Source organism: Nuphar pumila, chromosome 1 (genome assembly GCF_984573655.1).
Source record: "Nuphar pumila chromosome 1, dmNupPumi1.hap1.1, whole genome shotgun sequence".
Lineage (NCBI taxonomy): Eukaryota > Viridiplantae > Streptophyta > Magnoliopsida > Nymphaeales > Nymphaeaceae > Nuphar > Nuphar pumila.
This window is the reverse complement of record NC_143249.1, coordinates 152,942,311-152,957,445: the sequence shown is the minus strand read 5'-3', so window position 1 is coordinate 152,957,445 and position 15,135 is coordinate 152,942,311. Positions and strand designations below refer to the sequence as shown.

Here is a 15,135-nt window from a genome sequence, read left to right as displayed (position 1 = left end):
ATCAAACCCTCCTAACCGTGGGTTTGACTCAGATCTAATGATTCATGGCAAAAACACGTTTTTCCCTAAAGAAAACCATTTTTTAAATCGGGTTTTTCATAAAAAAAATCGGTTTCTTAGAAAATAGATTTGTGAAAATAGTTAGTATTCGATTTATGCCATGATTTTTATGCAAATGTTGGTTTGAGTTGATAGAATATGTTATTGTAGACATATTATAAAAATTTTAGGGCTTTCTATGGTCGAAATTTAGGGATATTGTGATTTTAACAAAGATTAGGTTTCTCAAAAAAGAAAATGGTAAAATTCATCAAGAAAGTAAAATTCGTGGGTCGATTCATGCAAGATTTTATAATTTATGATAGATTGTTATTTGTTTAACCCTCTGTGAATTTTGTGGATTTTTTGAATTTTATTTCATGTATTTTGCTTAAATTCTTTTAATTATTTCGGGATTCGGGTGACTTGGTTTGGTTCACCCGAATGTAAATCTCGGAATTTCCTGGTCTCCGGCTTTACCTCCGTTCAGTAAAACGGTTGTTTCTCCCTCGTCCGAAGGAGTTTTGAAGAACGAATTGTTGCGTTGGAAAGCTAATGCAATTTCGCATCTACTGTAAAAATTTGGGCCCGATTCATGGACCGAGCACGTTCCTGTGACAGTCGGAACAAAAACTGATAGGTTTATAGTAAAACATTCGCAACTCCCTCATACGGAAGAGTTTTTACAAACGGTTTGCGGCTATGGACAACTAACAAAATTTCCTATATACTGTAGAAATTTCAGCTCTGTTCATGGAGCCAAAAATTTTCTGTGAGTTGTGTACCAATCGAACAGAGTTAAGAAATTGGTAAAATTAGGGAAAATTCATAGACCAAGGCTCAAAAGATGCATAGTTTATGTCTTTATGCAATTTCTTCATTTAATTCGCATGCATTATGTGAATGATTATACAGGTCTGATTTTACACAAATTTTATATGATTATGGCATGAATTGTTAATAAAAGTTTACACGGTTAAGATCAAGGATCTAAAGGATCCAATGAATGCAAGTTATGTTTTAATTTCTGAAAATGTGTGGGCTATATGTATGCTTACTTATCGTGATGATATAACTGTTTCATTGATGTAGATGTTCATATACATATTCTTTATTGAATTTGCTATGTACATATGCTATATGTATGCTTAATCAAGTAATCATGTGATATTAAAACTCAAGGTACTTGCTGGGAGAGTGGCAAGTGATACACAACTTCGTGGGGCAAGTCTGTTACGGGCACGGAAGGTTGCTCCTCCCCTCCCACGATTTTATGGGAAAAACCTCTGCATTAGACTGCAACGTAGAGGTTCTATTACTCATGAGAAAAAACTGGTGCATCGGGTTGAAAGGTGTTGGGAATCTCTCTCGTATTAATATCCCTCACCCCATCTTAGTGAATGGACATGGCTAGGCTAAAGCCACCCCTGTATGTAAAACACGTCATGTGTCATGGTCCTGATCTGAGAATGTCTGTCTGTGTCGTATCAACAGGGCTAAGAAGTGATAACTTAAATGGTGTGTGCATTAATTTGGCATCGCATGCATCATCTAATTAAGAAAATATAATTAAAGATAAGAAAATATGCATGCATTGAAAGGGCTTCTGCATATGGTAAGTCATGCATATTAACTGCTCATGCATTTTATATTTCAAATGTATGAATTAAAGTTCCTTTGTTAAATATGTAAATCCTGAACACGCATGATTAGTTGTATGATTTTTTAGTTAAATTCAATGTTAAACCATGAAATCTCTATTGAAATCCTTGCTTTGTAATTCTGTCTTACAAGCTTAGCATATTTCACTCTACTGAGACATGTGTTTCTGACCCTATATGGTTTGATATTTTTCAGGTAATGAGTAGCTTATATGCAAAGGCGGAAGGTTGCGATGGGGACTGAGCCTACCTTTCCTCTGTTTCATGGATTCTGAACTCTGATTTTACTTTAATTCAATTCAAGGACAAATGTGATTAATTTTGGATATTGTGAAACTTGATTTTTATTTCAAGCATGGTACAATTAGTTGTTAAATTTTAAATTCCACAATTACATGTTTGCAAGCATTCATATGTAGTAGCACGCCAAGTTTTATGCCCAATGTGTTTTTCCACTGTTAACTGCTAAAAGGTTTAAATGTATTTCAAAAAAAAAAATTCCACGATTTTTCGGGTTATAAAAATCGGGGTGTTTCACATTAGGGACCCAAAGACGATCTTTGAACCATATACTACCATCTTCCCTCAAACGAAAAAGAGTATTGTCACGAGTCGCTTTTGCCTTCAACCCTTCGTAAAGTCGATAATCCCTCTGTCTGGCGATACTTCTAGCAGACAAAACCAGTTGGACCACGAGATTGGACAAATGCAACGAGCCTGCTGAGGAAACGAAAGGTTTCCACGAGACAAAGACCTCGATCATCTTCCATACAGCAGCTAACGCATTGACCAAGGCCCCCAAAGACTTGCGGCTGAGAGCATCCGCCACAATATTCGTCTTTCCCGGGTGGTAGGAGAGAGAAAATCGTAATCTTTAAGGAACTCAAGCCATCGTCGCTGACGTATATTTAGCTCCTTCTGTGAAAAAAAGGTATTTGAGACTCTGGTGGTCCGTAAAGGCCTCGAACTGCACGTTGTACAAGTAATGTTGTCATATCTTCAATGCGAAGACTATGGCAGCTAACTCCAAATCGTGTGTCGGATAATTCCTTTCGTGCGGCTTGAGCTGACGCGAGGCATACGCTATCACCCTACCATTTTGCATAAGGACACCACCGAGGCTCGTACCTAAGGCATCAGTGTAAATCACGAATCCTTCCTGGCCAGAAGGCAAGGCCAGGATAGGAGCAGTAGTAAGTCGCTCCTTTAATGACTGAAAACTTGCCTCGCAACTATCGTCCCAAACGAACATAGTCTCTTTCTTCAACAACTTGGTCATAGGCTGAGGAATCTTGAAGAAATCCTGGATAAACCTTCGGTAGTATCCAGCTAACCCAAGAAAGCTTCGAATGTCGTGCACATTTTTCGGTTGTTGCCAGTTCAACACAGCCTCAACCTTTGCAGGATCTACGGACACTCCTTCCTTCGAAATGATGTGTTCCAAAAACATCACCTCTTTGAACCAAAACTCACACTTTGAAAACTTGGCAAACAAACGCTCCCTTCGCAAAGTCTCTAAGACAATACTCAAATGTTCCCGATGTTGCTCCCAACTTTCCGAATATACCAGGATGTTGTCAATGAATACGATCACAAAAGTATCCAAGAAAGGCCTGAACACCCTGTTCATAAGGTCCATAAAAGTCGTTGGGGCATTCGTGAGTCCAAAAGGCATAACAGTGAACTCATAATGCCCGTAACGAGTGCGAAAGGCCGTTTTCGCAATGTCGCTCTACTTAATCCGGAGCTGATGATATTCAGATCTAAGATCGATCTTTGAGAAGACCCTGGCTTTCTGCAGTTGATCGAATAGGTCCTTAATACGCGGTAGCGGATATTTATTCTTGATCGTAACCTGGTTGAGCATCCGATAATCGATGCACAACCTCAAAGACTCATCCTTCTTTTTAACAAATAAGACAGGGGCTCCCCAAGGTGACACACTAGGGCGAATGAACCCCTGAATCATAAGCTCCCGGAGTTGCTTCTTGAGTTCCTTGAGTTCTGCAGGCGCCATACGATATGGGGCCTTCGAGATGGGTGTCGTACAGGGCAACAAATCAATACCAAACTCTACCTCTCGGGGCGAAGGAAGACCTGGCAACTCCTGAGGGAAAACATCTGGGTACTCGCATACTACGTACAACTCGCCAAGAGGAGTCGGAGTCGCAACAGATTGAATAGCACTTATTAGAAAGGCAGCACATCCCTTACGTAAGAAACTCTGCGCCTTTAGTGATGAAATTATCTTGGTCTCGCGCACAGATCGCGGAATCCGAAATTCCACCTTTGGAAAACCTGGAGGAGACAAAACAATCCTGCCTTCGCGACACAAGACCTTGGCATGGTATTTGTGCAACCAATCCATGCCCAAGACAACGTCGAACTCAGACATCTCGAGTAAAATGGCACAAGCAGGCAAGTGTCGCCCTGCCACGATTACGTCTAATTCTGGCAAGTAGGTGGCGCAAACCGTATTCTTCCAAATGGGATTGTATACGTCTAAGGCAGAGTTTAACCGCGATACGGGTAATTGTAATTGTGCAGCAAAACTTGTAGAAATAAACGTGTGAGTGGCACCACAATAAAAAAGAACGAAAGTTGCGCGATCAGCAACTAAGATCGTACCTCGCACGAGATCCCCTTTCATCAGCTGCTCCACGGTGGCAGCATAGACTCGTCCAGGTACTCTTTTTGCATTGCTAGTCTGTGATTGCTCCGGTTGCGTCAGATACATAATTGCTGCTGCAGTTGAGGAGGCTGGGACGCACCACTGGCTTGCCTAAGGTCGTATGTCGCCTTCTTGCAACAATCTCGAAAGTAGTGGCCCATCTTGCCACAATATAAACAATCACCTGTCTCGCGGGGACAGGGCTAACCAACATGCCATCCTCCACACCTTCTACAGGTGCCTCTGGGGGGCTGTCGTGGCGATGGACGGTATTGTTTTCGCTGCCTCTTGACTGGAGAACCCGACAGTTTCGCTTCTTCGATCTTAACAGGCAGAACTGGTTGCTTTCCTTCCTCAATCTTGACGGGAAAAAACGGTTGCTTAGACTGAACGCGAGGTTGAACCCTCTTCCGATCGCCACCTGCCGCAGGTGGCCTTCTGGCCCGAGCGTTCTTCGTACGCTCCCAGTCCTCATTGAGAATGGCGGTTGTTTCAACAACCGCAGAGAAGGTTACATGCAGACTCGTAAGAATCCTATGTCTGAGCCCTTCCTTCAGACCCCTAATAAACTTTCTTGCCCGCTCACGTTCGTCTTCAAAGAGGTTGGGGCATTGGCGATCCAACTGCTGAAATTTTGCCACGTACTCGCTCAAAGATAGATTGCCCTGTCACAATTCCAAAAACTCAATCTTTTTTTTCTCCCTCACATGAGGGGGAAAATAATTGTCGAGGAATGCCTTCTTAAAGGTCTCCCAAGGCACTACGCCCATGCTTAGGAATCGCATTTTCCGAGTGGTATCCCACCAAACACGTGCCTCGTCCTTCAGTCGAAAAGACCCAAACAAAGTCTTCTTCTCGTCGGGGACTGAGAGGACCTCGAAGACTCGTTCAATCTCACTGACCCAATACTCTGTTGCATCTGGGTCTACTCCACTAGAGAAAATTGGAGGGTCCAACTTTAAGAATTTCTCAAAAGTGACCCTCTGCTCAGAAGGAGCCTGATCCCTCTGCATAGTACCCTGACTGTGAATTACCTCTGCCAACGCATTGAGAGAATCCATAATGAATCCCCTGCGCTCGAGCCCATCCTCACTCAAGTCCTCATTTGACTGTCGTGCCATCCTTAACAGTAAGAAATAAGGTACAAGTCAGAATGCACCAAAAACTTGATAGAAAAACAGAATGCTTTATAAATCCTTAAGCCATTACATATACAAAATCCTAGTGAGGCTGGTGTACAAGCCAAAAACTTATCCGCATTAGAGTTCACAACTCTCTTACAAAAACTGAACAAAATTGAAGACGCTCAAATTGTCGAAGGTACTCCCTCTTATTACCTGTGCGCCTAAACCTACGTTGAGGAGAGAAAGGAAGTGGCTCATCGTCGGGAACCTCTACTTCGTACATCGACGTTGAAGGTATGTAGTCAAGTGAGTCTAAGCCGCTCGTAGTCGAATCTGAAATGTTGATTGGAGAATCAACATATATTGGGGGTGCAGGGCCCTCCAGAATCACTTGGGGTAATGGCTGCTCGAGAACTGTCAAGGGTAGATCTGGCATATTCAGGTCTGGAATGACAGCTCCAGCAGAATCCTGGGCCGCAAAAGCCTTATCGTGCTCCTCTTTAAAGAGACAAGAGTCTAGGTAGTGCATCAAATCACCACAAAAGACACACTCAACCGAGACGTCGAGAAGACCATCGCTCTCTGATGCTTCTGGCGTAGCCTGCCGATTCACTTGAACTTGCATAGGTAGATGCCCACCTATTCGATCATAGACCAAAGACCACGTTGCTACCAACGATATCTGAAAGTCTGACGGACGTCTCGTCCGTAAAGGTCGATGGGGGTGGGCGGCTAGACCAATAATCCTCCCAGGACACCCTAAGTCCTCCCCTTTCTACAAAGCGGCCCCTACCTCCAACCGGACGAGCACGTATTCTACGTGCACCCCTGCCGTGACAGCCACTAGGAAGAGCTGACGGGTCCATCACACAACAACACTGAGCAAAGTAAAAGCAATACATTAATTTATCAAACTCAAAAATTAAAAGAAAAGGTCTACTTACAGTGCGGTGGAACGCTCGATGATCGAAGCTCAACCTTTCTTGTTCTGGCTCTGAAACCAAAAGTCGTAACGTCCCAGATGTTTAACTTGAGATAAGAAGATTTGAATGAAATTTGCCTTTGAAAGTCAGAGTTTGCAGCAAAGATTTTTAAAGATACCAAAGGTTTTAGATAAAAGCACAAGTCGATTCTTCTGAGCACGTTAGCAAAAAGACCCAGTACAAACACATTTCCTAACTAAGCCAAGTAGTGAGCAAAAGATAGAAAAGAGTTTATCCATAAAAAGATTTAGTCTGTACAGAACAGGGGGAGTCATCCACCCTTAACAACTAAAGTACAAAACCCAAAGGGAAGTAACCAGAACGCCGACGAGAGAGGTGAGGCTTTGATCATGTAGCATTGCACTGCCGCCTGTAAGGAAAGCCTACCTATCACCTACACTCATAAAAAATGGGAGTCAGTCCTGAAAACTGGTAGGTGCGCAAAAAGAATAAGAAGAACAACAACTAATCTAAAGCATGTTCATATCTAAGCAAATATAAATTGATGCAACAGGCACTAAGCAACTGAATAGCAAAGATCATAGCAAAAGCTAACCAGAGTATCATCGTGAGCACATGCAAGCTAGTATTACAGTGATAACAAATCTAACTGTAAGCAACAACAACAACAAGACTAATCATGCATACCTTCTAACTATCGCAAGTAGCAAATAGTAGCAAGGTAAAATAAGCAGTCAAAACTAAGAACGAAGAACTGTTGTGAACATGCCATATTGTGTTCTGATTATTAACTAGCCATTGTGGATACGCACAATGTATAAAACGTAGAAACAACCAAGATCCATTCGGGGGTCAATATATATATATATATATATATATATATATATATATATATATATATATATATATCAATTTTGACAAGGAAAAGCAGGAACTAACTAACAAGTGTAAGTGCATGTGTCAAGTAAGTGCGAAAGTGACAAGTACTAGTCAACTGAAAAGTAACAAGCTGAAGTAACTGTAAAACAAGTACTCAAAGCAGTAACAAACTGTAACAAGTGCTTTACAAATAAGGTAACTAAGCAACAACTGAAACGAGTAAGGTAACCGAAGTAAAGTCTACAGAACAAGTAAAGTAGCAACTACAGTAAGTCAACTGATTGGTTAGTCTTTAAGTTCTTCTAATTACTCATTCGGGTACGCGAAAGAACCTCGCATTCTGTGAGACATGCACCCGGCGTCTGTTAATAAATTTCTAGTGTTATAACCGGGGAAGCTACAGACTGAGTCAACCTCATGCGAGCAGCACACAACTGGGAGAAAGCACTCGACATCTGTTATTAAATTTCTAGTGTTGTAATCGGGGAAGCTATAGACCGAGTCAACCTCATGGGAGCAGCACACAACTGGGATATATATATATATATGTGCTTGTATTTTATTATACTCCGAAGGACTGACTGAGTCTGCTCTTAAGGGGACGACCAGTGGTCAAGAGAGTAAGTCCTCAAAGGCAAAACAGGGCCCAAGGATGCATCCAACTACTGCAGAAGTGTCGGGCGACTACCACCTAGGATACTTATGGTAGTCCCTTTTTCCCCTACCTCCGATGACTGAGGAAGTCGGACATTTGCCCGTAATAGCCCTTAATGGCATGTTCATCAGAGTTTTTGTATCATCCATCATCTCTCTTGATGAACCAACCCGAACAAGTACGATGAGGGGTTTTTCTTCATCATCGCCTTGCTCTACATGCCCTGGTCTATTCGACCTACTCGAGCATCTTGCCTGTGAAGGCGTATGATTACTATTTTAGTGAGATGTCCACCATTATGCTTTATTGTATACCATGAGGTTTATCCACCTCGTGCTACTCATCCTAGCATCACATATCATCGCCAAAAGATGCGGCTAGGTTGATAGCCACAGGCCACAAGGAGGCACTCAAAACAAGCTCAAAATTGTTAGCAATCTCTAGAGAAACCTGAAAAATAGAAACAATAGCATAATCGCAATTTACATGGCGTAAGTCAGAAGTAAAGCAGTAAGAACGTAAACAAGCAGGTAAAGAACCAGAACAAGGCCAAGGCGCGTAAAGCGCGGGGCAACAAAAAGTAAAATGCTGAAAAGTAAACAGCCAAGGCGCATAAAGCACGGGGCGACAAGAAAGTAAAGTGCTAAAAAGTAAGCAGGATAAGGATCGCGAAACCGCGTCCTTGAGTTAAAAAGACAAAAAGTAAAGCCTAGGCACATAAAGCGCAACGACAACAAAAAGTAAAGTGTTAAAGATAAATAGGACAAGGATTGCAAAATTATGTCCTTGAGTTAAAAAGACAAAAAGTAAAGCCTAGGCACATAAAGTGTGGCGGCAATAGAAAGTAAAGTCTAAAAAGGTAAAGAGGACAAGGATCGCGAAACCGCATCCTTGAGTTAAGGAATGCACATATATAACTCATATGTATACGTATATAATCGACTTTTTGTTCGATTATCTTTTCTTTAGTTTTAGTTTTGTTCATTCAAAGTCCTTTCACGCAACTTTCCCCTACCTTGGGGGGTTACGAGTTCACGAACGCCTGCGAGCGTAAGTGCGAATGGTCTCGGGCCACGAGTGTGCTCTGTCGTGCAACCTGTAAGCGTAAAAAGGGTTAGCGTGCAATAAGAGTGACGGGGAAACAGAGTCCCTGTCGAAAAAACAAAACATGTGGCAGGGGGCTCCGTCCTCCTGTCAGACGAGAAAGATGGCAGGGGCCTCCCGGAGCCCCCTTTCAAACAAGAGAGGAGGCAGGGGGCTCCGCCCCCCTGCCGGCAAACAAAGAGGGACAGGGGGACGGAGCCCCCTGTCAAAACAAGAGGTGGCAAGGGGCTCTGCCCCCCCTGCCGACAAACAAAGAGGGACAGGGGGGAGCCCCCTGTCAAAACAAGAGGTGGCAGGGGGCTCCGCCCCCCTGCCGACAAACAAAGAGGGACAGGGGGGTGGAGCCCCCTATCAAAACAAGAGGTGGTAGGGGGCTCCGCCCCCCAGCCAGCAAAGAAAGAGGGACAGGGGGGACGTAGCCCCCTGTCAGTCAAAACAAGAGGTGGCAGGAGGCTCCGCCCCCCCAGTCGACAAACAAAGAGGGACAGGGGGGCGGAGCCCCCTGTCAAAACAAGAGGTGGCAGGGGGCTCCACCCCCTTGCCGACAAACAAAGAGGGACAGGGGGACGGAGCCCCCTGTCAAACAAGAGAGGTGGCAGGGGGCTCCGCCCCCCTGCCGGCAAAGAAAGAGGAAACAGGGGGAGCGGAGTCCCCCTGTCGACACAAGGAATGGCAAGGGGAGTAGAACCCCCTACCAACACGGCGAGACAAGAAAGAGGGGTTTTACCTGAGGGCTACCTGCGATGATTCCGGCGTCACCGATAGGCGCGGAAACAAAAGGAGGTTGGCGGCGTGGACGTTGGCCGAGGTCTCCGAAATGCAAGGTGGAGGCGGTGGGTCGCTAGCGTCCACGCTTCAGAGAAAGGAAGGAGGGTGGTCGGCGGCTTCAATCGCCGATGCTTCCCTCAGAGGTGAGGACGTCGGAACGGAAGGTGGAAGCAGTGGGTCGTCGGCGCCCACGCCACAAGGGAGGAAAGTGGTTGGCAGCATCGCTTGCCGGCAACTGCAGCCACGAGAAACGAGAGGTGGGAGAAGGCGGTGGGGAAACTCAGAGAGGAGAGAGAACGGGCGAGGGCATTAGCCCCTCGCCCGAGGCGCCCGTGCCTTTTTAAAAGGCATGGGCTTCTCGAAGGATCAAGAAGCCCATTCCGGGCGAGGCTTGGATTCGGGTCCTGCTCGGGCTCGAATCCGGGCCCAACTCGAGCTCAGATCCGGGCCCAACTCGAGCTCGGATCCGGGGCGAGTTTCGGCTTGGATTTGAGCCAGCTGAGGGCTTGAATCTGAGGCCATCTATGGATCGGATCCGGGGCCGCAGGTCGACCGAGGCACGTGTCCGACACGTGCCTAGCGCATGCCCGACATGTGTGAGCATATTGCATTTTTTGTGGACTTTACAATCGTGTTGTGAAAGAAATTGAATTACATAGGAACAAATTCACAACATTAAAAGAAACAAACTCACTAGTAAAAGAGCAGAGGATTTGGTTTATGTTCACTCTAGTCTACGATTAATTTCTCGCGTCACCAAAGATGAGTATAGGTACTTTTTTTCTTTTGTATTCAAAGTTCGTAGTTAAATATTTGTATTCAAAGTTTGAAGTTAGATACTAAGTTAGTCATATTTTGATGCAGTTGTAGACTATCCAAGTATTGGGATGTAAATCCAGAAGATTTTGGCTTGGAGGGAGAACATGATTTGCATACTCTCAACATGAACAATCTTGATCTTGTTCTTCCCTCTAATTCAGACGATGAGGCAGATTTATGATAAATTTTGTTGTTATCACACTCACAAGCTTCTTTATGTGTTATATTTTGGTAAGTTTGTGTTGTTACTTTAATAAAATTATTTTTTTATTTTGCTTTAAAATTTACAATCTTATTATTGTTATATATATATATATATATATTTATAATATATATATATATTTATAATATATATATATATATAGTCGTGTCCCCGTGTCCAATTTTTTTTTAAATTGCTCCTCACCTGTGTCGCACATGTACCCGTACCCGCACCCATGTGACATTATATATATATATATATATATATGTGTGTGTGTGTGTGTGTGTGTGTGTGTGTGTCTGTAATTTTTAACAGTTTTAAGTTAACACTACGTGTATTTGTGTGCATTTATGTATTTATATATATAATATAGATAAAAATGAACTTGATTAGGGTTAACTGAATGTACTTTTGGATAGAAATGGACCTTAGTGTGGTTGACTTCACCTAACACAAAGGAAGTTGTGTCCAGGTGTCGCACCCGCCTGGGTTCGGGTGCGACGTTGGTGCAGTGCCCTGTTAGAAGAGTCAGTGTGACATAGAATACAATAGATATAGGGCTCGACCCTACTAGTTACACTAGCTGACAAAAATGGTTGACTATGTCTTTAATGCCATGCTACTATTACCTCTCTAGAATAAACACGTACAAAATAGGGGGTAGCACACCATAACCATGATACTTGGATATTACATTCCTCAACAACCCAATCCAGTTTCTGGTAATTCAGGTTTGTGTGTTCGGAATGTTTTTTGGTCAGGTAAAGGTCTTTTCATATCTGACTCCAACCTGTTGACAGCCCTAGTCTCAATGATTCAGCTATTGGAAATTAATAAATATAAAACATAAATTTTCACAGAACAAGAATGAAACAAATTAACAAAGTAATACTGAAGGTTTGACGAGGCCTGGTGCAAATTGGCTTTCCCAGCACAAAAAGCTTGCATGCTGGAACATTACGCACTATATTTCAGTCTGATATTTAGGCACAGAAAACCAAGCTGGGCTTACTATTTCAATTCCATCTATTAAATAAGCCATGTGTGTGTGTGAGTGCACACAGTAAAGTACGAGATTCTCCTAAAGAATTAGAAGTTGTTAAAGGGCATTTGTCATGTGCATGTGTGTGTTTCTTATATCCACTTCAAACGCAACCCTACCACCTTTGCCTTGAAATGAAAGACCAAAACACCAAATTTGATGTCATCAATTCTGGTACAATCGTAATACACTGGTATTGGGAGCAGACAAATGTTCGATAGGTGGGACATATGAATATAACTAATTAGTCATTGAACCACTGCCTTTCAGAATTAGTTTACACAATTGATGAAATAGATACTCATTGACACAATGTACTAACAGATGACTTCCAGATGATTTGAATAGGAACAAAAGAGATTGCTTGCAGTCAGAACCAGAGTGTTATAGGTACCAACTTATCTTTTGCCAGCCTTTATTTCCTATAGGAAGTACTCATATGCCTTCAGCTCAAAATACTACCATAATGCAGGAAAAGTATTAAAGAATTTAATCTACAAAATTTGGCAACATAACATTAAGTATATTTTCAATTTGAGGCCTCATATCAATATACCAGTTCTAGCTTTACTGAAAAAATAGGTCAAACATCAGGATGAACTCTTAGAACAACAAAATCACATTTATCCTGCACATTAGCATGTGCATACTAACCTGGTGCCATATAAACTTGCTGTTATCATCTGTTGGAGCAACCCCACTCCTGTGCAATTCAGAGGTTGCATCGGCATCCATGACAATGGTGTCTCCAACAAGCTGGCCCAACCAAAACCGAGAGAGAGAAAATTGAGTGCTCATTATGTTTCATGTAGATAAATTATATTTTGTGCAGTAAACATGACAAATGGTTAAATAGCATAAAAACCAAAAATATCATACAGAAGACATGTTGTGATACTATTGCAATCCTTTTCACAATCAAAATCAAAGGAAAAAACATCCATTGAAGCCAGCTTGTGGTTATCACTGATAGACTATGTCACACAAATACTCCATTTTGGCCTCTGTATCAAAAACTTCATAAAAATAGCCATATCCCCCTATCCGCAGCCGTATCCATGTGAATAGCTGGTAGGAGCCAGTGAAAGGTGAAGGCTAGCATGGGATGGACAAAGATCCTTCATCAAGGACAACATGCTGAAACTTGCCCTTGACAGGCAAATGGTTAACAATGATAGCCTTTGAATTTTGAACCATTGTTACAATCCATGAAGTAGTAGCATGGCATGATTTTCTGAAGGGAACTTGTGCCCCAATTGTTCTTCAACATGAATTTTAATATATGAGACCCAACATGTGCAAGATATGCCAAAGAGAAATGATGAACAAGGTAACAATATCGGGAAGCGAGATCTTGATTGGTCCCCCCATGACCATCTTCCCTGGTGAGCAAACATGGTAAAAAGTGGTCAAGGTATGAGGTGGAGGCAAAAATCCAATTGGAGGCACCTCTGGGATGAAAGCAATGCATGTAGTTGAAGCCTCTCCACTATGGTTTTGTGTAATTCAGAACTGAAAGTTCCAGAGCTTGTGCACCCTACGACCAGCCTAGTGACAGAGTTTTGAATAAGGACTCCAAGGTTCGCCCTTGTCATGTAAGGTGTCACTTAATTTTCATTTCGCCTCTAGTGACTGCTTGTCACCATCGTTATACATCTCTCTTATCATAAAATTTTCCTTAGCTTGATCTCCCAAAAAAAAGCTGATGTAGGGAACACCTGAAAGGTCCAAGGAGATAACTGCCCAGTTTCATGCTTTTGATGTTATCTAAGAACTCAAAACCAAGTTTTCCAAGAAAGGAAGCATGTCAAGAAACAATATGAGAAATAAAAAGGGAAACTCAGGACTTCTTGATGCCCATGTGAAGGAAGCTGAAAGTTGATTGCAAACCTGTAAGACCCACAAAATTTCAGTAATTTAATCAAAGGTTTTCGGTGTTCAATGCGAAATATTTCATTTCTCTTGTTTAATTGATCAGTATGTTTTGATGTGTGTTAAAATTCCTAAGTTCTGGGTTTAACTTAGGTACTGTTGGCAATTAATGTTTAAATTGATAATTAAATTAAGAGATTATTTTAATTAACAATTTAGGATAATAATTAAATTGTTGTTGAATAAATTGTGTTAGTGGCTAAGTTCAAGGATAAATAATAATTAACTATGTAGGTTAATTGAAACATGATTTATGAAAAATAAATACTAAGTATTGAAAAGAATAAAATAATATATGTTAGTAACTTGGTTAGCCTCTAGTTGGGATTAGACCAACTAGAAGTTGGGGCATTTTTCCATGTAGGATCTACCCATTCCCCAAGACTTAACCCATGAAGGGTTGTGGGATCCCAAGGTCCCCTCCCTCATTGGAATCTCAAGGAAGGATCTACCCATTCCCCAAGACTTAACCCAATATGGCATGCATCTGTTAGGTCCCTTTTTGTAGCATACCATTTTTGTGAAATTAGAAAAAGGCAATACTTGATTTTTGTAAAAAAGGGGTCAAACATGAAACTCGGTTTTTGGAGTGGAGGGCTAGACTCTATCTTAGCCCTCCATCTCCCCTCATCTGTGTTCCACCACACATCTCACTCTACCTCAAAATTTCCCTATAAATACACCTCAAAAAGATGTTAAGGCTCATTATTCCCTCTCCTTGGATTTTTTAAAATCCTTCTCTCTTTTCTCTCCTTGTTCTCTCTCTCTCCACTGAATTTCTTGTGGGACATTTGGTGTTGGCTCTCCACCTCTAACCACTTAAGTGTAGTGTGAGGTACCATAGTGGGACTTCACCCTACACAATTTTGTGGTAGAGGTTTTATTGTGTTTAGTTTTCCTTAGTGGTGATTTTCCTCTAAGAAGGTAAGTTAAATTTACATCTATAGTGTTTGTTCATACCTTGATCTTTTCATCTTCCTCCGTACATACATGTAACTATGGGTATGGATATGCATGGGAAATACCCCAGTACACATGTTGTAGATGCTCTCACTAATTTTTATTACAGTGACTTTCCATTTTAGCTAATATTCATGGTTAAAAATTTTGTATTTGAACTTCTAATGATGGTTTTCTATTTTTAGATCATGATCATGGTTAAATCTCCTGTAGATAATTTTTTTATGGTGGTTCTCTATATTTTTATCATGTCCATAGTTAAAAATCTTGCATTTGGGTTTTTAATGATGGTTTTCTATTTTTAGATCATGATCATGGTTAAATCTCTTGTAGAT

At 41.9% G+C, this 15,135-nt stretch overlaps 1 protein-coding gene across 1 annotated transcript in view; it reads right to left on the bottom strand.

The window, feature by feature from the left end:
• LOC149849227 (alanine--tRNA ligase-like) overlaps positions 1-15,135 on the bottom strand; it is a 150,274-nt gene that overhangs the window by 57,278 nt on the left and 77,861 nt on the right. The window contains exon 12 of the mRNA XM_089999002.1: positions 12,563-12,664. Within this exon, the coding sequence (XP_089855128.1) occupies positions 12,563-12,664 (102 nt within the window). The remainder of the gene's footprint in view (positions 1-12,562; positions 12,665-15,135) is intronic.